The sequence below is a fragment of the Arvicola amphibius genome, chromosome 7 (assembly GCF_903992535.2).
Source record: "Arvicola amphibius chromosome 7, mArvAmp1.2, whole genome shotgun sequence".
NCBI classification, from domain to species: domain Eukaryota; kingdom Metazoa; phylum Chordata; class Mammalia; order Rodentia; family Cricetidae; genus Arvicola; species Arvicola amphibius.
The window spans coordinates 38,723,550-38,751,548 of record NC_052053.1 but is presented as its reverse complement, the minus strand read 5'-3'; the positions used below and the strand labels follow the sequence as shown (position 1 = coordinate 38,751,548).

General features: G+C 36.1%; 1 protein-coding gene across 1 annotated transcript in view; it reads right to left on the bottom strand.

The window, feature by feature from the left end:
• Lrp1b (LDL receptor related protein 1B) overlaps positions 1 to 27,999 on the bottom strand; it is a 1,542,993-nt gene that overhangs the window by 891,237 nt on the left and 623,757 nt on the right. Inside the window, exon 6 of the mRNA XM_042055373.1 lies at positions 26,561 to 26,818. Within this exon, the coding sequence (XP_041911307.1) occupies positions 26,561 to 26,818 (258 nt within the window). The remainder of the gene's footprint in view (positions 1 to 26,560; positions 26,819 to 27,999) is intronic.

Genomic DNA, 27,999 nt, shown 5'->3' with positions numbered 1-27,999 from the left:
TTTAGCACCAGCCATCTAAAGAACAAAATCACATTTGATGAAAACACTTGGAACTTGAATTGTCATAATAAGTGGAATAAGCCAGATTCAGAAAGACAAGCATCATGCTCTAATTTTTTCATAAGTAGACCCACAATGAACTGATTCATGGATATTGATATTAAAAATGAAATGAAAACAGAAGGGAAACTATTATTTTGGGAAAGGAATAGGACAGTCATGAAGCGAGGCGTGGAAGGAGAGAGTAAAGGGATTTAAATGCAGTCAATGTACAGGATATCGGTGGTAAAGTTTTCTTTGAAATCAACCATTATGTCCAAAATATATGCGAACAAAAACCAAAATCTACCCTGATCTTTATGATGGGTTTTGAAGCTACCACAAGTTCTCTTCCTCTACCTGTAATGCTAGCAAGGTAGAATTGTTATGATTTCAGCCACAAGAAGGCTGACACTTCCCGCTCTAGGGCCATGCATGTGCAGACAAGCCCTCAGGCAGAAGTCAGAAGTGCCTAATGGTTCCAGGTATGTTAAAGGACCCTGTGAGACCCACATGCATGTGTGGTTGCATCATCCACGTAAGACTCAGCTAAGCCCTTGTGCGCATGCATGAGCTCCATCATCTCTGTATGACGTAGTCATGTCAACCCCCTATGTGCATGCCCTAGGCAGCTTTAAAAGCTGGTCATGCCCCCCCCCCTCTATGCACACTGACTTCCCCAGGCCTGTACATGCCCCCTCTAATAAACTCCTAAGCAGGTTTGTTGCATGTTCTGTGTTTCCTTCTCATTCACACCAGGCAATTTCAAGGCTAAGGATTATCAGAGGAAATAGGGTAGAGGCAGATACAAATCCTTAAGACAGTATGTGCTGCTTATTAAATATCATCATAGCTATCACACTCTCACAATCTTGCTGGGCCCCAAATTTATGAGCACCTATATAATTAGAAAGATTTTCCAGAATGTAAGAATAAACTAGAACAGGAAAGCGTGAGACTGTTGGCACACCTCCCCAAAGAGAAGACAAACTAACATGTTGTTAAACCTATCACTTTGTTTTTTAAGATTTATCTTATATTTTTTAGTCCTGTGTGTGTTTTGTGTGTGTGGTATGTTGGTGTGATTGTATGTCATGTATATGTCCAAAAAGGCCACAGGCCTGGAGTTATAGGTCGGTATGAATGAATTGACTTGGGTAATGGGAATCTAACTTTGATCCTCTGGAAGAGCAGTACACGCTCTTAGCTATCTAAGCAATCTGTGACAGTTTGAATGTAAATGGACCCCATAAGCTCATAAGGAATGGTGCTATTAGGAGATGTGGCTTTGTTGAAGTAGGTATGGTCTTGTTGAAGAAATTGTGTCACTGTGGGTTTAGACTTAGAGGTCATATATGCACAAACCCACACACAGTGTCTCAGTCCACTTCCTGTTGTCTTCTGATCAAGATGGAGCCAGAACCACCTCTGCCTGCATGCTATCATGCTCTCTGCCATGATGATAAAGGACAGAGCCTCTGAACTATATGTCATCTCCTTAATTTAATGGGTTTCCTTTCTAAGAGTTGCCTGTGTCATGTTCCTTCACAACAATAGAAACATTAAACAGAAGCTGGTAACGGACTAGGGTATTGCTGTGCTTGGTCTGACCATGTTATTATTTGGAGGAATTTGGACTTTGGTACTTTGGGTTAGGAAAGTAGTGAAGAATTGCTTAATGGAAGTAGAGGCATGGAAGACAGTGGTATTAACAGTTATTTGAACAGTCGGGGACTGGCTCTAGAGGTTTAAGAGAAGAATTTTAGTATGCTGCCTAGAGATCATTCTTATGATATTTTGGTGAAGAATGTGGCTGCTTTTATTTAGCCTTTTTCCAAAGTCTGCCTGAGGCTAAAGTGAAGAGAATTGGATCAATGCTGTTGGCAGAGGAATTCTCAAAACAGCCAAGCATAGACTCTGTTGAATGGTTATCAATGGTAATACTAATGAAGATTTATAATGAAAACAAATAAACTGAGCAAAAACAAAACCGAGCAAAAATGTATAGATTAAGAAAAAGAACACTAGGAAATAGACTAGAGCTAAATCCTGTGTTCAAGGAGACAAATAGTTTAAGAAATGGAGTGGTGATCTCAGGGCATGACCCTACCCATATCAGTTTCCAACTTGGGAAAAGGAACTAAGGAAAAATTTACAGGTGTGTGGTGGTGCACACCTTTAATCCCAGCACTTGGAAGGCACAGGGTGGCAGATGTGTGGATTTGAGTCCAGCCTGGTCTGCAGAGCAAATTCAAGAACAGCCTAGTTTACACTGGTAACATTCAAAAACAGAAAGCTGGTGAAGATATAATTGAACAAAGGAGCTATGTTCTAGGCCCGACAAGTAGCAGAACTTTGGTACTTTAGCCACCTGGTTCTGGTTTTAGAGTTAAAGATAGAAAAAGGGGGTTATGGAATTTGCCTCCATGACTAAGAAAAACCACTGAGGGCAGGTATGTGTCAGGGATGTTTCTGAATGGAAGTCTAGAGAGACCATTACACTAAGCTGTGAAGTTGAATTGCCTTGGAGACCTGAGAGATGTGAGAGTCATAGGATACCTGCTGATGAGAGCTCTTTAAGTGGAAAGGAACAAATTTCAGAGAAGAAAATGTGTTGTAGTCAAGTACTTTGACATCAGACATCAAAATGCCGAGTTTGGAGTTTGCCCAGCTGAGTTTTTGGTGTTTTTGGTCCAGTATTTCTTTACTGTGCTCCCCTCCCTATGTTTTGGAATGGTAATATATATCCTCTGCCAACATGTGTTGAAAGTATGTGATCTGTTTTGTAATTTTGAATTCACAGTGGATGACAGTTAAGAGATTGCGTGGCTCATAAGTATTTGAGAAGTATTGCTGTATAAACAAATCTGTAGTACAGTGGCCCGAGTCTTGGGTATTAAGCATATGCAGTTGAATCAAGTTAAAAAACTGAAACTGTGTTAAGAAACTATGTGTAGAGATGGCAGAGACAGGGTAAAAGACAGTGTCTGTAAGACGGTTGATGGTGTCTAGAAGGAATGGGAGGAAGGGAGGGAGTGGGAATTTGGACTGGTATTTTTTTAAAAAAAATTCTAATTAAAAAAATAAAATAGATGATGGTGTTACATCTGATGTAGCAAAAACAAAAACAAAATAAAACAAAACAAAAAGCAAAAAAAAAAATAAAATGGCTGAAAGACACGTAAGGAAATGTTCAACATCCTTAGCCATCAAAGAAATGCAAATCAAAACAACTCTAAGATTCCTTCTTATACAGGTAAGAACAACATCAAAAATACTGATAACAACTTATGCTTGAGAGGTTGTAGAGTAAAGGGAACATTCCTGCATTGCTGGTGGCAGTGCCCCTTTGGATATCAGTATGGTGCTTTTTCAGAAAATTAGAAAACAACCTTCCTCAAGGCCCAGTAATACCACTTTTGGGTGTATACCCAAAGGATGCTCAATCTTACCACAAGGAAATGTGCTCAACTATGTTTACAATAGCATTGTTTGTCATTGTCAGAACCTGGAAACATCCTAAATGCCCCTGGACTAATGAATGGATAAGTAAAATGTGGTACATTTACACAATGGAGTACTACACAGCAGAAAAAAATAATGACATCTTGAAATTTGCAGGCAAATGAGTGGATCCAGAAAACTTCATATTGAGTGAGGTAACCCAGACCCAGAAAGACAAATATCATACGTACTCACTTGTAAATGACTTTTAGATATAAAGCAAAGAAGAACCAGCCTAAAATTCACAATCCCATACAATATAGACAACAATGAGGACTCTAAGAGAGATATACATGTATCTAATCTAAATGGGAAGTATAAAAAGACAGGATCTCCTGAATTCAACTATATGCTCTTCTAACTTTTATATTGTGACCCTAACCCTCAGTATCTCAGTAAGTGATTACATTTACAAGTATGATCTTTAAAGAGGTAATTATATGAAAGGTTGTGTGGAGACATGTGGACATGCCAGCATTTGTCATACCTAGATGTCCTGAAGGCATTCCATTTGTGAGCATTAGGCTTATGAGCTTTCTAGACTCCATTTCCAGTGTTTGAGCCACAAAACATATTCTATTCTGATTAGTGTATCAAATTAATAAAATCACTCAAGTACTCTTTGAGTGACCACTCTGTTCTTTAAAATTATTGAGAACCAAGGCAAAACTTGGTAAGAAAACTCAAAAAAGAGATATTGTTATAGAATGTCAATGACCCTGTGGACCATTGTCGAACAGACTCATCTAAGAGTTAATACATTCCTCTGGGAAATAAACCATTGACTCATTTGTTTCAGTTGCAAAGTAAGCAACTGAATTCTTTATGAGTATAGATAATAATTTATAGCTTGATAAATGGAAAATAGTTTCCACCAGGTAGAAAAGATCAACCAAAGTTCACACTTTCATCATCTTTGATGAGCATCCATTATGCATGTGGTGGCTTGGGTAAAAATGGCCCCAATAGACTCATGTATCTCAATGCTTAGTCTCTAGGGAGTGACATTACTGATAAGGATTACGAGTATTGGGCTAGGTGTAGGTAAGGCCTTGTTGAAGGAAATGTGTAACTGTCTTTGAGGTTTCAGAATCCCAAGACAGACCTTGTAGTTTTATCTTACTGCTGCCCATGAATTTGGGTGTAAAACTCTCAGCTCCTTTCTGGCACCATTTCTGACTTTGTGCTACCATTTTCCCCTACTATGGTGATAATGGGCTAAACCTCTGAAATTGTAAGCAAGTCTCATTTAAATTCTTTTCATCGCAGGAGTTTCTGTGGACATGGTGTCTCTTCACAGCATAGAACACTAGTACATTGCATTAACATAAATCATGTTGTCAATGTTCTGTAAATTATTGACAAGTATTAATGATTGATGCTGGGTTTTTCTACATAGTCTCCAATAAAGCAGAAATGACAAATTAAAAGTCTATAAGATCAGGAATACAGAATTTATAAGCACAGTTTGCTAACAGCTCCTGTGTCAATCTAAATAAACATTAAACTATAAACATCTGTATTAGAAGGTAGCTTCAGTGTTACTGGTTGTCAAATAAAAAATTTCTGCAGTCATATTGAATTAAAAGTCATTAGTATTATAATGTTAAAGCAATCACCATATAACATTCAGTTCAAGATTCCAACTCTAGTTGAAGATTCATAACATCTATGAAAGTAGTTGTCCTCAAGAGAAGGAAATAAGGGCAAATACTATGATCAATATATTATATTTATGCATAAAACATCATTAAAAACTTACTATGGTGCATACTTTACTTTTCGCTTGAAAAGAAAATAGTGAAAATTACAAAAACTCACAGTTATTTCCTGATATTTAATAAAAGATAAGGTTTAGAAAATGTTCATGCACTAAATCAGGAAGCTAACTTTGTGAGTTGCACATTTATGACAGTACTTGGGAGCATAGAAGCAGGCAGCAGGCAGAGCTTAGTGAATTTAAGGCTAGCCTGGTCTGCATAGCTAGTTATAGGGGTCTATACAAAAAACATCCTCATCTCAAATTAATAATAATAATAATAATAATAATAATAATAATAATAATAGTGCATGTAATTATGACCACAATTTTTTTGATTAATGAGAAATTTTAATACGATTATACTTTCTTGGCAGCTGTTTAATTTTTTTTTGTAGAGTTACTTGGTGTATGCTGTAGGGTTTTTTAAAAAGATTAATTGTATGCTAAGTCCAAGGTCCTCCCAACTCCCCCCAGGTCCAGGAAGGTGATCGACCAAGCTGAGAAGGCTCCCACAGAGCCCGTCCATGCAGAAGAATCAGAGCCCAGCGCCAATGTCCTTTGCTTCTCAGTCAGCCCCCAAAAAGGGGAGGGAAGGGGGAGAAGGAGGGGCGGGAAGGGGGAGGAGGAGCGGAGGGAGGGGGAGGAGGAGGGAAGGAGATGGAAATTTTTAAATATAAAAAAAAATAAACCATGAGAAAGAAAGAAAAAAAAAGATTAATTGTTCGATAACTCTACAAAATGTCTAAAACTCCTTCTCAACTAGAAAGCCATCTCAGTATTCTACACTGTTGCTTTCACTTTTGGCATCCTTCGAGGTACCTGATGCTGTGAGACAATGGTCTGTACACTGTCACTTGTATTTAAATAAACGCTGATCGGCAAGTAGCCAGGCAGGAAGTAGAGGTGGGGCAATCAGGCAGGAAGTAGAGGAGGGGAAACCAGGCGGGAAGTAGAAGAGGGTTAATGAGAATTCTGGGAAGTGGGAAGTTTCAGTCTGAAATTGTCACTCAGATGGAGAGAAAGCCAGACACAGAGAAAGAAAGATGTGACTACCTTGCCACAAAAGGTACCAAGTCACATGACTAATACAGACAAGTATTATGGGCTAACATAAGCTATAAGAGTTAATAAGAAGCCTGAGATACCAGGCCAATCCGTTTATAATTAATATAGACCCCTGTGTTATTTCTTTGGGACTTAATGACTGCACGAACCAGACAGGACAGAAATCTCAGTGAACAGCCTGGCATCATCCTTTGGAATTTGTACAGGCTTTATTGTCCTCAGTATCAAGAGCAATTTCTCTTCTCTAGGTCAGGCTTTTCCTGATGTGGATGTGATGTAGAGACCCTAGACTCAACAAGCAATTCCTTTGTTTTGAGTCTCTTTTGTTGCCCCCACTTTCAGAAGTTCCCAGAGTCTCTAAATATTTAGTCCTTGGGGATCATTTTAATTTAACATGCCACCTGCATTAACTTAGTAAAACAGAGGAATGTTAATCCTTCTCATTTATATTTCTAACACCTGTACTTTGTTTTCTAAAATTGTGTGTGCACAGCAAGCACACCACACATTCATTCTTTCTAAAAGGATTTATTCATTCCCATTGTAAGTGTAAGGGTGCTTCATCTGCAGGGATGTTTATGCCTCACAGACATGCTTGGTGCCCATAGAAGACTTCAGGTCCTCTGAACCTTGAGCTATAAACAGTCATGAGCAGCCACTTGACTTCTCGGGATGAAAGTTGGGTTCTCTTGAAGAGCAGCCAGTGTTCTTAACAGCTGAACCATCCATCAGCTCTGCACACAAACCCCACCTTCACTCCTTCGGCAGCATTCAGAGAAAAATCTCCAGTGAGAGCTTTAAGCATGGAAGTGACAAGAATGTTTACCAATTTAAAGATGTTACTCTGGATGCTGTGTGGGAAAAGCAGCTGGCCCAAGAGGCAGGGGTGATGATTTCACAGACTAGCAGTTCAATTGTCACTTTATGTTACCTGTACCTCACACTTTCCCTAAGTCACATTGCATAAGAGGTTTCACTATAAATCCTCACAGAATAAGCCAAGAAACAAGATATAAAATCTGAAGAGATCATAGAAAACAAGCAAATTCCCAGTAAGGATAACATCTAGGCAGTTTTCTATTCTTATTGGATATGCTGAGTATTTCAACAGAATGTTATATTTACTCAACTCTTGCCACTCAGTCACCAAAGTTATGTGCAATCAGTTTGCAAAGAAATATGTTCTACCTTGAGAATTTCCAATGATTTAAGAAGTAACTTGACATTTACATATTCTACCATTTACTTTGCTATAACATTTGAAAATATCCAGTAAGTGATAAGATGATAAAATAGCATTTATTTTTATATGGCACTATATGCTTTGTTAGAAAATATACACTCACTTCATCTCTACTTGGTGTGCACCAAAGTGAGTTGAGCAAATAGTGGCTTGGTGAGCTTGAAACAACCCCTAAAATGTTGGACTCATTTGAGTGTGCAGAGACCTGACAGAGGCAGACTTAGTGACTTAGTAGCTCACTATAGAGTCTTTCCACCGCCTTGGATGCTGAAAGAAAGACTGTCTACTTCTGGGCTCTGATTGTATTTATTAAATATGAAGCATGCGATTAAAAAGCACATTGAAGGTCTTTGATAATGAATAGTCACAAAGGCCCACCTGGGACCTGTACATTGATTTATAGAAAACCATGATAAGCTGTTTCTGGTGGCAAGAGGAGGATAACGGTGGGAAGCACCATTGTTCTTGCTGTGAGGTTGGGGAGGATATGCTGTAGGTGATGGGGCTTTTGCCCTTTCCCCCACTTCTCTGACTTCTTGGTTCCCAGTTCTGTCTTCTAGCAGAAGTGGCAAGCCAAGCTACTTTTTGTTATGAATATGCTTCAGAGAATAGGCAGGGTAATCCCATTCCCACAGAAGACAGCATGTTTTTTTCACAGGTGTGTTTTCCTTCTATGGAGATATTATTTACTCACTTGACTCTCAAATCAACTGTATTGATTTTTCTTTGTTTTTGTATTGTTCCCTAGTCTACCCTGTATTCAGTAAAAATCTCAAACCTTTTAAATTACAGACATTCTATTTCTTTCTACATGTATTATCCCTCTTTTGTAAATACTATAAAAGTATCTTCTCTTTTCCAGAAACTGATAACACCTCTTCTCCTCATCTTCTTCCTCTTACATTGCAGCATTAGTATCGTATTCTAGAGAATTGTTCTCTAAATAAGTTACATCTCAAACCCCTGGTCTTTGAGCCACTGGTTTCCTGTGCAGTTCATACTTGCCTTGGATTCAATATGTAGCCCAGTATCATCTCGATTCTTCATCCCCCTGCGCCTTGGAGAGCTGGGGTTACAGGCATGTGCCTTTATAGCATACTACAACTTCTTTTGTCTGGATATTTTTTAAGGACATTATCCATAAGACAGCTTCTTTCTAGGCTCTAATTGTGTTTCCCAAATTGATGAAATGTCATTAAAATCATTTGCTAAACATTCCGAGAAATAATTGTAAACACAGATTATATGATGACACTAAGGACGGAATCTGCCCTCTTGGCAATTAAGAGTCTGTCGCAGTTGATTGCCATAAAAGGAAAATCCTGTTAGCTGCTGAGGAGTTCCTTTACAAATGCTTTCAAAGTGAATTAGCATCAGTAAAGATATGAGTTTTCTTTTCATTTTTATTATATCTTTGAAAACTTTGAACGTGTTTTGATCATATTGACCCTCCACAATTCTTCCAGATTCACCTCCTCTTTCATACCCTGCCAACTTAAGGTGCATTTTTTTTTTATTATTATTCAAGACCAAGTTTGTGCTGCTCAAATATTCTTGGATGTGTTATCTTCCATTGGAGTACAGTCAACCTATTGGGGGATACCCTCTTAAGAAAAACTCCTATTCTTTCTCTCAGTAGTTTACAATTATTGTCACTTCAAGGCTATGGATGGGAATGTTCCCCCCTCCCCTTTCTGTCCTAAGATGTGATATGGCTCAGTCCTTGCAACAGGCTTTGTGTCTGTTGTCACAGCCAATGATTTTTATATCTGCTGTGTCCAGAGATGTTACCTTCAGGTCATCCACTACATCTGACTTTTAAAAACTCTTTCTGTCACTGCTTCTGCAATGATCCCTGAGACTTGAAAGTAGTGGTCCATATATATATATGTGTGTGTGTGTGTGTGTGTGTGTGTGTGTGTGTGTGTGTGTGTGATGTGTGTATGTATTTCTCCTTAGTGATGAATATTCTGTAGTTTCTTATTATCTGAACTTTATCTCAGATGTAGCTCTCTCTGCTAAACACCATCTATTTTAAATAAAAGTATCTCAGATGAGGGCTAAGATACAATTCCTCTTTTGAGTTTAAAATAAGGTAACAGGAGTTTGGTATCCATTTAGAAGTTTGATAGTGGTAGCTTCTCCCCTTATGCCTTATGTCCTTTCTGGCAATTGGTTCTGTCCAAATAATGATGTAAAGTATGGTTTCAGTCTTCTGCAAGCAAGACAAATCCAAGAAAAAGTGGTTGTTTACTCCCAATGGTGTGTTCATGTCACTTTGCTCCTTTGGACGTGCCTTGCCAGGCCTACTCTTGTATTTGGAAAGGTTCACAAGTGAGTGATTGACGGTTATTTTTATCCTTGGCAGCTTGCATCTCACCTTCTAACATTACAAAAGGTAACTAGAAGGAAAGACACCTCCGGTTCTATCCCAGCTTGACTCCAATATAGTTTTATTTTGACTCAAATATATGGTGTGTTCAGCAATAAGATTTTATTTGTTATTAAGTTCTAGATTGTAACCCAAATGCAATGGGCAGTAGTCTATGATACTACAGTGTCAAGGACTTCCTATGAGAACTCATTGGGCAACAACTCTAAATGAAGGAATCCATTCCTAGAAGTGGTATTTTTATTTATTAAACTCTACTAGGGGCATTGTTATCTTGTTACAGAAAAAACTCAATTTTTAACTGTAATTTGTGTTTGTATACTTTAAGATTACAAGCTTTCATTTATCTTTTTGAAAATTCGTTAGTGCTATGTATCTTTTCTACACAGTTTCTCCTCTACCTGACCCTTTGTTCTGCCACCCCAGTTTAACACTTCCTATTTCATTATTCCCATTTAACCCTTTATGCCACTGAATTTTATTAAATATATTATCTCAGGTTTAAATGAAAGCACTATAGAGAACTTCTTTTAAGAATACTTGCTATGCATCAGAAAATAAATTACTTAGATCATTTGAGTTTTCACTTTGTCTTTACAATTTTAGCAAAATAAATAGTTTTTAATTCTCAAACATTGGTCTTTATTTTCAGTTTCCAAAACACCAATCCTATACTTAAATCTCTAATAGTACCCTACCATGGTTTACATAAAACTCAGTCTATGAAGAAGTTCATGTCCCAAAGCATCTCATTTTTCTCACAATGTCCTTCTTAACTTTATTGCAGTCATGCTTGCCTTTTTTTTTTTTTTAAAAAAAAACTTTTTCTTGAGCCAGCAAAGAATGAGTCTTCATTAGGATGTCTTTCCTTGGTGATGACAAAAATTACACTTGATGTTTCAATTTTTGTTGTCTGGCTTCATTCAAAAATATGTTCAAATATTAGTTCTTCAAAAAGGCACCTTCTACCACTAAATATTTATAAAAACAGTCATACCTACAAATGTCCAAACACACACTTACACGAATCACAAACACAATCATATACTATTATAGTCCCTATCTGTCTGCGAATCATTGCCTGAATTTTGTTTTTTTGCTATAGTATTCATCAATGACTAATTAGTGATTTTACTAGCAGGCCTATCTTCTTGCTTTGGAATATAAGGACCTAGATGATCAGGGATCTTGTGTATCTTATACCTATAGCCCATGTATGATTGTGCTCCATGGAAGAAGCAGTACCTGAGACTACACACTATTGTATCATCCCTCTTCTTTGTTCACCCATTCATGCAGAAATCAGTTGCAATCCTTTCATCAACTGAAATATGTTCATTGCTTTCTCATGAGTTCAACTTTGATATGTCGCTAGGATTTTACCTAGTTAATGTGAATAAGCAGTTTGGTGAAAGGACAATTAGGCAGATCACAGCTAGCAGGTGCATACTCAGGGGGATATGACAGTGAGTGATGAGAATTGCACAGAACAATAGGAAAGAGTAATGATAGCTCATGGACATGAATGCATGAGAGGGAATACGAAATAAAAATATCAGAAAATGTCCCACCAAAAAGTCCTGACGATAGTCTTACATGGGTGTGTTAAAGTAGCATAGACTAACTTCTGCAGTTTACAGCCCAAGTAGTCCCCTAATGGTTTAGTCTCCTTCCATATGTGTAGAAACCAAGAGTCCGTCTGAGACTCACACTAGGAGATCTTGCGTCTCCAGATCATGTTCAACTGAGTAAGAATTTCCTGACATGAGCATGCTTTCCCTTTTGACACTATTGATTTACTTTGATTACTTCTTTCAGCATATATTAGAATATATTAGGAAAGATGTGTCTTATAGCCTTTCCTTCAAAGAGAATGTTGGTGAAGACAATATTATTATTTTTCCATTTTAAATTTTACATATAATTATGACATTCACAAAATGTTACATAAAACTCTGTGCTATATCATTATCATCTATTGTTCCCATTTGCCATACCTCCTAATTCATTCAATTTCTCAACTCAATCTGAGTCACAACAATCAGAAAATGAAACGTATTTCCACTGCATATTGCTTTGAGCATACAGTAGCTGAAGAAGAGATGGAATTGATCTATACTTAGTGGAATGAGTCTGTATGAAAAGAATTCAGTTAGCTCCATGTTATCAATTTCACTTAGTCAAGTAGTAGGAGATTTAACCACAAAACTCAATGACCAAATAATATTTTAGATGGTACCTTAGCAAGTCTATTAGCAAATATTTTCAATGTTAGTCTTATTTTACTGTCAAGACTAATTATAAAATGGTATCAAATGAAATTATGGTTTTTTTAGAAAGACATGCAATTTAAATTAATAGATGTCTGAGTCCTGAGAAATGGCACAGTAATTAACAGTTCTTATAACTCTTGCAAAGAATTTTTTTGTTTTGTCTCATCTTGTTCTTTGGTTCCCTGCACCCAAATAGTGGTACCTCACCATTTGTAACCCCATTTCCAGGTTGTCTGACCCCATATTCTGATCTCCATAGGCTGTAGGCAAACGGGCAGTATACAAACATACATGCAGCCAAAAACATAATATACACAGAATAAAATAATTTAATATAGTTCTAAACATTAAATTAATAAGTATTAATAAATGTATTTTGTTTTAGCAGTGAAATTAAAAGTGAATTGGTGTTTGTGCAATTTGTCTGACATGCATAGGCCTTATTCCTTAAACTCACACTGAACAACATGAAAATTATTAAGAAGTCTAAAAACTGGGGATGGCATGGGGATACCAAGCACCAAGGATGGTTGGAGAGCAACAAATTCTTTGTGTTCCAACTCAGTCTTAAATTTAGCCAAATGTAGATCAACTAACTGTTCCAGTGGTAGATGTCAATGGAAAGAGTGAGATTGAGTATAAAAGTCAATACTCAAATCCATTTGCAATTTTAAATAATTGCTAATGATTCCCTCTGAATAATACCTGCTTCAAATAATTTAATAGTGACATACACATTACAAGAGATGCATGTTCACCTTAGGAACTATACTACATTAAAAAATTATGGAAATAGGTTAACTTCTCAATGGAAGAGAGAGAGAGACCATAGGACATGCACAGTTGTGCACACTCCTTATCTCTTAACAAATGATGACTTGAATTACTTCAGGATAGCCACTCTTCCAGCCAGAAGGCCATCACTAGCACAATCTTCTGTCTTTGAACTCCATATTTACAAGTCAAAGTTAATCTCTTCTCTTTCTAATGTTACCCAGCCGTAGGTATTCCATCCTATTAATAGTAATAGAAATCAGGTAATTTAAACAAGTCTTATTCCCCAAAGTGGCTTTAACATGGATGTAGCATTTGATCTCTCTATAAGCCAAGGCATAAGATGAGGATCATTTAGCCAAATGTTTAGCTTTATTTAATGAATGATAGGATAAATAAAGTAATGGATATGATAGTGAAAACAAAATTGAATTATTTTTGAAAGTCCATGGCAAAATTAGAGCTTTACTCACTGGGAAAATGACCTTGCCCTTCCTTGTGAGTTATATGAATATGGATGGACAGTACTTGAGAGCCTAAAATAAAAGCTAAGGGTAAACACACAGAATGGGATAAATGACTATTTGCATAATCCGCATAGCAAAGCGTCTTGCTTCTATCATCTAGATTTTACCACCAAATGTTTCTTCACAGTCTGCGAGCCCTTAATGTAATTTCCCTTGGCACACTGCTTGAGAAAGCATAACCATGGTATGTTCCCATAAGTCCAAAATCTTGGTAGAGATATTCTTGGCAGTTTCAATTTTATTCAGTTATATTTTTTGAAAATCAAATCGTAAGGCTATAAGACAGAGTAAAACTTACATTCAATCCTGTGAAAAACTACAGAGAAGCTTTATTTCATCACTTATGTGTCTATTAAAAAAACTGAAATGGTTCCTACTTGAACTGGAGAGACAATTTATTTTTCCTTCTTGATGAAACGGAAAATTATTAAAGCAATATGTAATTTCTTTTCAAGGCCTACATGTCTGTACTTCAGTGGAATTGAAGATACTGCATTTCTTTCAGCTCAACACAATGCTTTCATTGATCAGTCTGAGGAGGATGGACTTCTTGAAGAGCTTTTAATGCTTCCGGAAGGGCAAACAGTAGACCCGGGTCTACTCTGTGTCTTTTTGTCAAGAAAATAAATGACTCAGCCAAACTAAGTGGTAGAGAATGGACTCCTTAGGTTTAGACAGAAATCCTACTAGTTCTAGGACTGCTTGCTCAACAGATCCAATTCATGGCGTGCCTCAGAAATAGCATAATCCTGTCCCAAAACCAAGAGAAAAAGGGAGTTGAGAAAGGATGGAATTATATAATAATTTTAAAAATAAAAGAAATAGTGTTAAAAATTTAAATAACTCACAAAATAGGGATGACAATATAATGGTATGTGCTTGACTAGTAGCAGAGAAGTTCAGGTTAATTTCTCAATGCCATAAGCAAACAAGCAAAAACAACAAAGAATCCTGTGATGACAATAAGGCAAATCTGAGATGGCAGAATCTTACCTATAGACCCACAGCCTCATGGTGATACATAGATTGATAGAAGTGGGTTAATTTAAGATATAAGAGCTAATTAGGAATGCACCTAAGCTATTAGCTAAACACTGATGTAATTAATATAGTTTCTGTGTGATTATTTGGGTCTGGGCAGGCCAAGAATTGAATAAGCACTCTCTGGCTACACTGTTGGATGCGGTGTTTGTTGAATGGAAGTGTTTATTCTGTGACTTTGTACGTCTGGGACTATGTAACTCATTGTGACAAGGGGCTCACAGTTAAGAGTCACATTTATTTCAGAAAAGGTTTTGGATTTATAGGCTGTGTTTTGATCATTAAGGATATAGGGATATTTATAATTGCAGGTGATTATATTTACATTATGAGATAGCGTTGAGTTGTGTGGGACCAGGAAAGGAATGTCATAGTTTTTTTTTTTTTTTTTTTTTTTTTTTTCGAGACAGGGTTTCCCTGTAGTTTCTAGAGCCTGTCCTGGAACGGAATGTCATAGTTTTAATGTAAAATATTCCCCCAAAGTCACACGTGTGAATAGTCTGTCCACAGCTGACTGCCCTGGAGGAAGTGGGTCACCGAGAGATGGCATAGACAGTTTACAGATTGTCTGCTTCTGAACGTGAGCTCTCTGTGGCTTCCTGACTTACTGAGGTAGAGCAGTCTAGTGCAAGCTTCTGCAGAGACATACAAAACCCCAGCTAACATGCCTTCCTGGCCATGACAGTTTCCAGCCCCATGAGCTTTGTGTCCAAAAGATCCTTCCTTCCCATACGTTTTTCTCTATCAGGCAAAAGTACAAATACTTAATCCAAATGATAATGCTTACTTGATAAACTGTGTGATCCTTTTGAAAGAAATATTATTTAGTGGGAAGATTAACACAATACTTTAATCTGTTTATTTTAAGTTATCGTTTAAGAATTATTTTTATAGGGGCTGGAGAGATTGCTCAGTGGTTAAGAGCACTGACTGCTCTTCCAGAAGACCCGGGTTCAATTCCCAGCACCCACATGTCAGCTCACAACTGTCTGAAGATCCAGTTCCAGGGGATCTGACATTTCATACCAATGCACATAAACTAAAGTTAAATAAACTATAGGAAATATTTTTTTAAAAAAGAATTATTTGTATATGTGCAATAAGTATTTAATTAATCCTCTCAGAATCCTCCTGAACATTTTTTTAAACTAACCATTTCAGTTAGCATTCTGGTCTTCCACATGCCAACCAGAATGGCCCATTAAACTGTTTACAGCATGCTGAGACTACTCTAGCATTCTACTCAAAATTTTGTTTGTTTTTTGCTTGTTTTTTGAGACAGGGTTTCTCTGTAGCTTTGGAACCTGTCCTAGAACTAGCTCTTGTAGACTAAGTTGACCTCAATCTCACAGAGGTCCATCTGTCTCTGCCTCCTGAGTGCTGGAATTAAAGTCATGCACCACCACTGCCCAGCTCCAGTCAAACTTTTACACTTTCTTCTCACAATTCCTTTTTCAAATCCTATCTATGATCTACCACATAGTCGTACTCATCATTTTAATGCCATCACTTCTAAGTAGTAATTTTCTTCCCCTCCCCTTTGGTAGTTTTTTGCTTTTATTTCTTAAAAGAAAAAAAAAAAACCATACTATCTTTTTTTCATTTTACATACCGAATGGAAACAGAGGCAGAAACCCAAAATGCGGTAGTGGGTTGAGCTCCCAAAGTCTAGTCTAAGAGTGGGAAGATTAAAAATATAAGTAAAGAGGACAGTACCATGATGGGTTCACCCGCTGAAACAGTCTACCTGAGCTAATGGGAGCTCACCTACTCCAGCAGGACAGGGAAGGAACCAGCATAGGAACAAACTAGACCCTCTGAATGTGGGTGACAGTTGTATGGCTAGAGCAGACTTCAGTGGGAACAGGATTTAGCCCTACTGCTTATACTGGCTTTTTGAAACTAAGCACTAATCTTCTATAACAATTACCATTTCTTGTCACTGTGACTAAATATATGACAGACGAAAATTAGTGGTGAAGTTCCTTTTGATTAATATTTTAATGGGGTATAACTAACTTGTTGGGAAAGGCATGGTAGCATGCAGTGAGTCCATGGCTGCAGGAGCTCATGATACAGGTATCTCAGCAAATGAAGAAGCAGCGACAGACTCAGTCTTAGGCAAAACCATGCCTTACTAAATTCTTAGCCCTCTTAAGTTTCCTCAGTCTCTAAAAATTGAACCAATCAGCTGGAGACAATATACAAACACATGAGGCTGTGAAATACTTCACATTCAAACCATAAAGTCATTAAAACAGCAAGGACAAATGTTGCAAGAACAAAATTAAAATAATTTTTGCACTTAAGTAATGTGTCCACAGATTCCAAGCACAGTTAGTAAGTTTTCAATATCAAGATTTCTATGTGCTTTGTTCACTAATGTATTATCATATTTGAAAGGTTATTTGATGCTTATCACATTCTAGGGAGATTTTCAGCCAAAATGACAATTGATTAATTTGTCACTAGATAAATCCAAAGCTGGAACTATGCAACAGAACTATCTCTAAAAATACAAATGATATGGAAATGTGGATGGTGAAATTTTCACAAGGCTACACACCAGCAGAAAAACTACAGGTGATTTATTAATTGTTGATTGCTAAGAGAAGGAGGGCCAGGCTAGTCCAGGGAGCCACCCCTAATGAATCATCCAAATCTCATGCTGTCAGCTGTGAACACATATAAACAAGACTAAAAGACTCTGTATGTGCATGTCTGTGTGTGTTTGCATATATAAAAATAATAAAGAATATTAAGCCATGGATTTGAAAAGGAGTCAGGGAACTCACAGGAGGAAGGAAAAGAAAGGGAAATGACGTAATGCAGCACTCATGCATGAAGTTCTAAAAAACACAAAGCAGAAGCAGCCAAAATAGCTCAGATCCCAAATATAAAGCTTCTAAGTTTTAGAGGAACGTAGCAAGATAGTAGGGTCTCACTATAAAATTCTACATTTTGACAACTGATTGACATATGACTAAATACAAAGTATAATATATGCTCTTATACTACATAACAATACTACTGTTTCACCGTGCTACTGTCCAGAAATACTGTTGCTCATCTCATTAGCTTCAGAAAAGGCCTTTTACAAAATCCAACACCCCTTTATGTATACATCACAGAGAGATTGTAGATACAAGGGATACACCTCAAAATAATAAAATCATTTTACAGCAAGTCCATAGCCAACATCAAATAAATGGAGAGAAACTCAAAGCAATTCCACTAAAATTACAAACAAAACAAGGCTTTCTCTCCATATCTAATTTTTACAGTACTTAAAGTCTTAACTAGAGCAATAAGATAGCTGAAAGAGATCAAGGGGATACAAATTGGAAGGAAAAAAAAACAAGGTTTCAGTATTTGTGGATGATATGACAGTATATATAAATGACCTTAAAAATTCCACCAGGGAACTCCTAGAACTATCAAGTATTTTCATCAAGGTAATTTGATACTAAACTTACAGAAATCAGTAGAAATCATATAAAGAAAAGTCAAATGACGTGAGAAAGAAATCATGGAAACATGTTTCACAATAGCCTCAAATAATATAAAATATCTTGGGGTACCTCTAGCAAAGCACATAAAGACTATAAAAACTTCAAATCCTATAGGAAAAATAATTGAGGAAGAGATCAGAAGATGGAAATATCATCCATGCTTATATATAAGTAGGATTATGATAGTAATTTTTTTTTACTTTTTTGTGCCCAAATCGATCTTCAGAATCTATAGAATCATATCAAAATTCCAGCATAGTTCTTCAAAGAACTTTAAAGGACAGCTTTCAGTTTCACATGAAAACACACATACATACACACATAAAACACAAAACAAACAGGAAAAACAAACATAAAGAAAATATCTACTACCACCTACAAAAAAAAAAAAACAAAACAAAACAGAATAACTAAAATGATACTGAATAATTAAAGAACTGCTGGATGTATCATGATTCTTGATTTAAAGTTTTACTAAGTAGCTATAGCAATTAAAAAAAGTGTGGTATCAATCCACAAAAAGATACAGTATTTAAATAAATTGAATTGAAGACCTAGACATAAACATATAATCTATGTACACCTGAATCCAAATAGATCTTTATTACCCTGCAGAAAACTCCATTCCAAATGAATCAAAGATCTTAACACAAAACTGGATACACTGAACCTAACAGAATCTTAAGTGTGGACTATCTTTGAACTCACTGACACAAGAAAAGACTTTTTGAACAGAACACAGTACAGACACTAAGAAAAACAATTAATAAAGATACCTTATTAAACTGAGAAACCCCTACATTGGAAAGGGTACTGTTATTTCGGACAAAGGGTAAAGGGCAGCCTTCAGAATGGAAAAGGATTTTTACCACCTACACATCCGATTACAGGACTAATATCCAAAAATATATGAAAAACTCAAGAAAATAGGTTTCGAGGAAACAAATCACCCAATAAAAATGTGACACAGATCTGAACAGAGAATTTTCAATAAAGGAAACTCAAATGGATGAGAAACTCTTAGAAAAATGTTCACCATACTTATCTGCAGGGAAGTGCAAATCAAAACTATATAAAAATCTCACCTTACACCTGTTAAAATAGCTAAGGACAACAGAACAAGTGACTGTTCATGCTGGAGAGAATAAGGAGGAAGTGGAACACCTGCACCTTGCTTGTGGGAACTTCTACAAACTCATACAGTTATTATGAATCACAGTGTGGAGGATCTTGATGAGGATGGTAACCCATCTACCTCAAGATCTAGCTATAACACTGTAGGGTTTATAGTCAAAGGATCTCTTGCCCTACCACAGAAACACTTGTTCAATCTTATTCTTTGCTGCTCTCTTCATAATAGCTAGAAGCTGGAAACCATCTAGGTGTTCCTCAACAGAAGAATGGAGAAAGAAAATCCAGTACATTTACACAATGGAGCATTATTGAGCCATTAACAATAACAACAAAAGAAACAAAAAAAGAAAAGAAAATCTAAAAGAAAAGAAAAATCTGACATCGTAAAATTTGCAGGCAAATAAATACATGGAAATATGAAAAAAAAATATATTGAGTGAAGTATCCCTGAGTCAGAAAGACAAGTGTGGTATTTGCTCATTTGTATGTTGATATTAACTGTGAAATCAATAATGAGCTAGCTATAAGCCATAGAACTACAGCTAGTAGGTGTAGAATAAGTATATGAAGGAACAGACATATCATTAGGATGGAACTATGAAATAGATGTTTATGGATGTATTGGGGGATTCTGGCATAAGAGAATCAGGTGGGAGGTGGGGAGGGAATAATGGGTAGTGGGAGGGAGTATGGAGAAAGAGAGCTAAAATTAAGGTTCATTTGAGGGGTAGTATGAAAACCTCATACAGTAGAAACCTCCTAAAATGCATACATATATGAAGTTAATCTAAATGAAGCCAACAAATTTTGGGGGAGACAGAGTTCCAACTGACCATGTCTTTTACCAAATGAAGGTCCCAGTACCAGGATTGGGTTACATCTAGTTGAGTTGGCCAAAGGGGCCTCACAGGAATTCCCAATGCCTCATGTTCCTGCCAATGATACAGATTGCTCTCCATCAACTGAGAGCAAGGCCCAATTGTGAAAGATAATACTCACAACTCATTGAATATGGAAGCGTTGAACTGTTGACTACATAAAGCCTTCATCCCAGTGTTTCAGTGTCTCTGGTATAGGAAGGAATGCTGCATGCTGTCAAAGGAGAACCAGACACACACACACACATACACACACACACACACACACACACACAGCCAAAACTAGGCAAATACTCTTTTTTTCTGCAATGTAAAAGACATGTAGGGTAATGGAGTCACAAAGCTTGTATGAGTAACTAAGTAATACCTGATCTGACTTAAGGTTTGCTCTGGGAGATGAACACCTTACCTAACAATACTTGGGTTACCAAGAAGCTAACACTAGATGTCCTAGGCACCTAGAAAAAAATCCAAATAATACTGATTTTTTTTTAAAAAAGTGATAGAGTGTGTCCTAATGATATTCTGCTATACTCATAGGTAAGTGCCTTGTTCAATCATCAGGCCTGCAAGGTCTCCACCTGGTCCTCTTTGTTTATGGTTTCTAGCTCATTTGTTTTTGTGGGTGGGGAATTTCCACAATTACTAAGTATGGAAATTAGTAAGTTTCTGACCCTTGTGCCTTCTCTTAGTCTCCTTTTCTTCTGTTAGTTTGACTTGTCTAACTTCTATGCAATAGTTTCTTGTTTTTTTTCTTATATTTTCTTTTGTTATATTTAAAAATGAATGGATGAAGGAATAAATGAAAACCTAGTGATGATGGTAAAGATTAACAACTAAACTGTTCATTTTTACCTTCTGGAAGAGGGAAAATGTCAATTGTCTCCAATGGAATGCTACCTGATACTAAAACACTCCAGAGAAGATCTCACATTCAGAAAGAGTTGACCAACAAATAATGGACTCCACATTTTTTGTGTGTGCTTTTACTTGTTTAAAGGTTGTTTGTGTTTTTCTTTCCTTTTCTTTTTGAATTCTATTTTAGTGTTGATATATTTTGTTATCTAGGTTTGGAAATTTTGTTGTTGCACTGGGTGTTTGTTTGCTTTTGGAGAAAGAATTTAAAATTGATTGGGTAGAGAAGAAAGGAGGATCTGGAAGGACTTGGGGGAATGAAAGAATATGATTAAAATATATTCAAGCTTTAAGTTGTTTTAAATAATAAGATAACAAAATGAAAAATCTGAAAACATGTCAAAAAATGAAATCCTGGATAACTTGGCAGCAATTTTAAAGAGTTTAATGGATAAATTATTCTCTAAGATAAAAAATATTATCTGCAGAAATCATTTAACATTTTGTCAGAATTTTGTTATTTAATAATTTATTTCTTTTTTTAAATTTTAGTTTCTTCTTAGTTAGTCCTGTTATTATATCAAGAAATGAGTTCCCTTATGATGCTTTGAATGAAATATATATATATATATATATATATTAAAATATTCTCCATGCAGATAAGATAAAACACAGTTATTTGGGATATTAAAATGTAACATAAATGTTGTATATATTGAAACATATCATAGATATTCTGCATAAATATTCTCTATATACAGTACTTGGTAATAGTGGGAATTTTAGAAATTGAGCTCAGGACCAGTAAAGGCCATGACAGGCAGGGAAGGGGAAAGGGCAGAGAATATGTCATAGCACGTGATACATTTGAACAAAACTCATCATAAAACCCAAAGCTTAAAACAATGATTATTAAAAAAACTTATGAAACAATAGATGTATAAATCTATACAGAAAGCTTAATAATCAGTATTTAATAGACTTATACAGCATCAAGTCCAAGGTGGATGGGAGCTTATTCATGCCTGTGTGTGTAAAATATAGTTAAACAAATGCCAAAAAAAACTGACTCTAAACGTTGAAGTCTGGCATATCCTTGGTTTCTGGTTTTACTGCCCAATAACAGTCAGAGAGTCCCAGTCTTTATGCTGACTTAACAGAGATAAGCCAATGGGAAAGACAAATTTGTAGAAGAGCAGAGTGTGAAAAAGTTTTGCTTTGCTTTGCTTTCCCCTGTATCTAGGTACCTAGGAAGGCTTTCCATGGCAATGTACTGACTGTTCCTCAGAATGAGTCACTTCAAAGCCAGTGTGTCTAATATTATTGTAAAAGATAAGGAAAATGGTGCAAATATATTATCAAGGAAAGAATCTTAAAGTTCTCTGAAACTGTGTTCTCAGACTAGCATTTTTAGCCAGTTTAAAAGAAAATTCTCAGTAATGATCCATTCTCCTCCATGGCACACCAAATCACTGCAAAAATGAAGTATGCTAATTAGTTTTGAACACATTTAAATGCTAATTCATGTCTCAGACCACAAAAAAAAATCCACTTTTTATGATTCCATGTCAATGTGCTAAATAGAAAATAAAAGATTTTAAAAAGTCATGGAGTACTTAATATTCATGCATTTCCTCACTAAAGAGAAGTTTATCAACAGAAGATGCAGGAAAAGTGTTGTAATGTTCCTGCACAAGATGATCTCTGGTCAAGAAAATGTAAAAGTATTTACTTTAACTGCTTGTACAAAAATTGCTTCACAAGATATTCTAATAAAAATGTTTTAAATTCGGAACAGATAAAAGCCAAACATCTTCCGGGAACTCGATGAGGGAAGACGTGGACAAATGAAGAGAAAGTATTATTTGTGAAACTTCCCCGGAGCATATAATGAGAGGGTGGCCATCACCGGCATTTCTGCAATTCTCTTTTACTAGAAGTTCTCAAATCTTTTAATATTTTCTACCAAAATGCTGCCTTCCGAACAGATTGTTACATGCATTTCATGCCTGGTGAAGAAGTAGAAGCATAAATCCCAGGTTTGACGTGGGCTGCTAAACTGGAATATGTTCAGAAAGAATATGATGTCATAAATATGAAATGAGAAACTGAACTGCACCAGAGGAAGTGCACATCCTACTCTCCTGTGCAACACGGGATTGTCTGAAGGTTGAAGGTGGATAAGGCAAAGCTACCCCCTGTCTACACACTGCACAATTGGAAATTATGACACCTTTCCTCTCTATAATATATATATATATATATATATATATATATATATATATATATATTGATATATGGCTTATTGTTAGGAATCACATCTCTCAGTACAATTGACCATTAAAAACAATACTTATATCTGGTGATAGCAAATGAACAAAATAGGTTGTTTAGCAACCTTTCCCCCTCAATATCATGGACCAAGTTACAGGAAAATAATTAAGATGGATAGAAGACAAAACTCAGCTGTTAAAACTAAAGAAAACTCCATCCAAGATTTGATTTTCTAGGTGCAAGCAGATCTTCACATGGGACAAGTGCTAAATTTTATTATGGGAATGGGCTTAGAGAGAAGATAAAAGCAGCGTGAAGCTAATTCAGAAGCTAAAGGATCCGAAGCATTGGCAATGCCATCCTTAAATAGACATATTCTGCTGGACTGCAGCTCAGCCCAAGAATGGATGCGAGAAGTCCAGGTCGTGCTAGAGCATGCAAAGAGATTGTCAGAGTCTTCAAAATATTTGAGAATCACATACAGCAACAGAGTGAAAGAATGTAAGATGATATATCGATAATAATAAAATAAATTAAAACTCTACTTCTCAGCTATATTCACTTCTGAAGACAATGTTCTGATGGGGTCATAAGCTTGTTTGATTTCTTTATCTCTTCCTACCAGAATGTTCTCTAAGAAAAATTTTAGAAAATAAATAGCTGCTACAAATATGTTTTGCTGAAAATACTTTATTGAAATCAAATTTATTTGCAAATCAATTAATTCAAAATTTAACAAGTCTGTGCTGTAGAGGATGACTATGTTAAATAAGAAATATAATGTATCATAAATAAGAAAAAATAATATTCAGTAAAAGTGTATTCTATCATTTCTCCAGTGTTTATTAATTAATATGATTTCTTAAGCATGTTATTGTCCATTCTTTATTATTCTATAATATGCTTTAAGCATGTTATAAATGTTAAGAAGCAGTACTCCTATGGGAACAACACAAGAAGCAATTTTAGTAATTTTTGAACAATCCAAGTCTTCATTAGTCACCATTTCAAACACCTTTTCCAACCTTCAAAGATCCTGACATTCTGAGACTAGTATTAGAGGACTAATCATTTGGTTTGCTAGTATGGAGTACCAAAATGCAGACCAAAAGACATATTTGAAAAAGCTATAAAATCCATTCCAAATCCAAGCTAGCTGCCCATGTTTTCTATATGATATTATCCAGCTTAAAAACAGTCATAGTTCTGTTTGCACAGATAACAATTTATCATGATCGATAAAATCTTAAGATCTGTTTTTGTGCTACATTCATTTATTTTTTTTCCAAAATAACAAAACAATCCAGCAAACAAACATGGAGTTTTGATTCCTGGGTCTGTTTTAAATCTTTAGTTTTGTCTAACAGTCTTAAGTTCTCAGCTAAAGTTTTATCTGTTTTAAACCCGAATGGCTCTATCTCTTATTGGAAATGAGTTGTGTATGTGAAGAAGAAATCTGTAATTATGTGAAAACTGTAACAATGTCTACCACGGTCACACAAATTTGTGACACAAGCCATTTTGGTGTGTCTTGGCTGATTATTTATTTATTTTTTTAAAAAAGAACATTTTGAAATATATTTCTAAAGTATTTTCTAAAAAGGCAATGTTCTTTTTTATGTAATTTCAGATAAAAGGTACCTACAAATAATGGTTGAAAACTGCGAAAATAATCTCTGAAAGAGAGGTAATGGTGAAAATGTAACCAACCAGATTTCCGGCAGTTCATTATTTTAGCTTATATAGTGTGACAGAGATTTTAAGTAATTATACATGCATGGAATATTCAAACTTCATTATCAACTTACAAATTGTCATAGTAAATGCAGAGCATATAATATTCAATGGCAGCTGTGCTATGAGAAGTAGCTAAAATGTACAGTTTACAGTCGTGAGAGAGGCCAGCCAACCGTGTCCAGATTTCTGTCCACACGATCATTAAATTACTTCTTCAAATTTAAACACTTCTTTAAAAATTAAAAGTGACTACATAATTACATAAACCAAAGTTCACTAAAAACTATTTGCTCTAAATAATATAATTAGGGTGCATTTTTCCTCAGTTCAAAATAAATATGCCAATTCAGCATTTCATGACCAGCCTAACAAAAGTATTCTCTATTTGGATAGATATTTTAATTTGTTTAATAAATCAAATATAGTAAGTTACAAAAGCATGTTTACAATGTTATGATGTGCAATTCTTTTGTGTTCCTAGGATTTATAAAATAATGTTTGATTTGATGATTATCAAAGAAGAAATCAATACTTTCAGAAAACATTAATTATAGAGAAGAAAGTACTGAAATTACCTTGGGGACAATCTTGCATAGCTATGAAATATCCTGCTTATTTGAAATTTGAACACTCTTTATGTTATTTCCGGAGACAAATACATTTGCATTAAATGAGGTAATCTAAACATGGCAAAAAGCTGGTTTCTTGGTTGAAATTCAATTTCTGCCTGAACCCATGTGTGAAATATGTTTGAAACACCATTCTTCATTGCTGGCTATCCTAATTACCAATTCTAATCAACAAATAGTATTTATTCTACCCTAGACTTTTTTCTTCTTGTTGCATATAATATTTTTTATTTATGTTTTATGAGGGCACCATTTTCTGTAAATGAGAAGATAACTGGACACATTTTAAAATTCTCATGCAAAGCAATCCAGGTTTATGCATATAAGTTGCATACCCATGTGGAAAATGGAACAGAGACAGGGCAGGTACTGTGCATATGTGTGTAACCACATGACTTCAGTTTGTTCTGTTATACACAAAGAGAAGAGTGGTCACCGGTAATGAAAAGTCAAAAAAAAAAAAAAATCCAAACATCAATTGCAGATTTTTTGGAAAATAATAAAAAACTATTGATTTGCTTCAATTAAATTCAACACTGATATTCTTTTACCTATTGGCAAAAGCCTATTAGTTTTCAATGTACTTGAAATAAATACTACAGTCAGTTAACTGACAATTATCAAAATAAGTTTCTTGCTTTCTTCTTTTACTGAAATTCGACCTTTGCCATCATATTGTGAACTATGTTTCAGTGGAAAATGTCAATCATAAGCACAGTGACCCTTCAGGAAACATCGAAGTCAGTCTTACAGTAAACACTGCATTATGTACTTCTCGACAGAGAGCTACTAAACCTGTAGGTGTGATCAACTGCCAGCATGTATCAAATGCACTCTTATTCACACATGCAGCCCTGAATCCCACACCCTTGTCTGGACAGGAAATTCTTACAGGGCAACGCGCAAAACTGAAAGACTCACTGTGGAAGGATTGAAGAATGTTAATTATCCTTTCATCTGCTAGTCTTCCTGATTTTGTCATCTGGCCGCATCTGAGTTGATTTGAAGACTCCCTCGATTCAATCCAGCAAATCGTTTCTTCATTATACATAAAATCTATGGTATGAATTTCATTTCCGTTGGCTGAGCTTAGAGTTGCCACCTTACTCCCGTTGATGTAGAAGACGTCAATTGTTTCAGGACTTGCAATGAGTAGCATTGGTGGACTATCTGTAGGTTCTGGAATGAAATACAGAAAGACGTGTTAAAGAAGAGATAATTGATTTTGTCTTTTTTTTATTTAATGGTGCATCATCAACTAAAAGTTACACCTGTACTTGTAAAATATGATTGGAGTAGAAAGAAGGCTTGCATGAATGCCTTTTTAATAAGCTACACACACACGCCTCAGTGCATGGGTCGTTTCACTCTCTGGGTTAATGCATTTGTCTGAGCACTTGCCCACTTGCCTCCGTCATGCCCTAAGTCATAATGCGTGGTGTTATTGTGAAAGCAATCCTGTTTACTTTTCTCGATGGTGAATAAAGAAAGGGCTGTGTTGTGAGGCTTGTTTGTTTGTTTGCTTTTATGGTTGTTGCTGCTCTTGTTCGGTTTCAGCAACAATGATGTATCCGGATGAGTCTACGATATAGTTTCTGAGTTTCCTTTGTGAGCAAGGGCATGTCTTTGTAACGTGAGTGTAAAAGGTCAGAAATAGACTCTCTGGAGTAGAACACGGAAAATTCAGGCTCCCAACAATATGAATCTGTCACCTTGGCCTCTGTGGTTCCACACTGACTGAAAAGCCAAACAACCAATTCCAGATGTAAAACAAACCTCGATGGAGACCTTGCTTTTATGCCATACAGTTTTGGTGATGGTAGGATTTATGTGCTATTGATGGGCATGCTGAAATTGTCCAGATGTTCAGAGGTAGTGATAAATCCACATGAAAACTAGTGTTCCTAGAGCTTGTTTACATGACCCCACTGGTTTTGATGGTTAAGGGATAAAGAACACAGAATTCTTCATTTCCGGTCTTAGGATAAGGCCTAGCTGTCGTATCACTAAATCGTTTTGGCTCTGATGGCTAACGTAGGAGGAAGTGTATTCCCAGTCTCACATTAGCTCCTAGCAGCACATCCTGTGTCAGGCTGTCAGCATCTATCTCCTGATTTATTCCAGTGGCCTTTCAGCTGTCTTCCTTCCTTCTATTGGTGCCTCCTCTTAGTGCATTCCAACACACCAGCCTTGATTATGCCAGGAAAACGCAGTGTAAATAACACCAATTTCTGTTTGATTCCCCTCCCCCCCGCCCCAAATGCTCACTCCACACAGAACAAAATTGTGACCAGTAACAGGTCTTACGAGCTTTCCTGAGATGTCTTCTCATTCCTAGTATTATTGGTCCTTGCCATCAT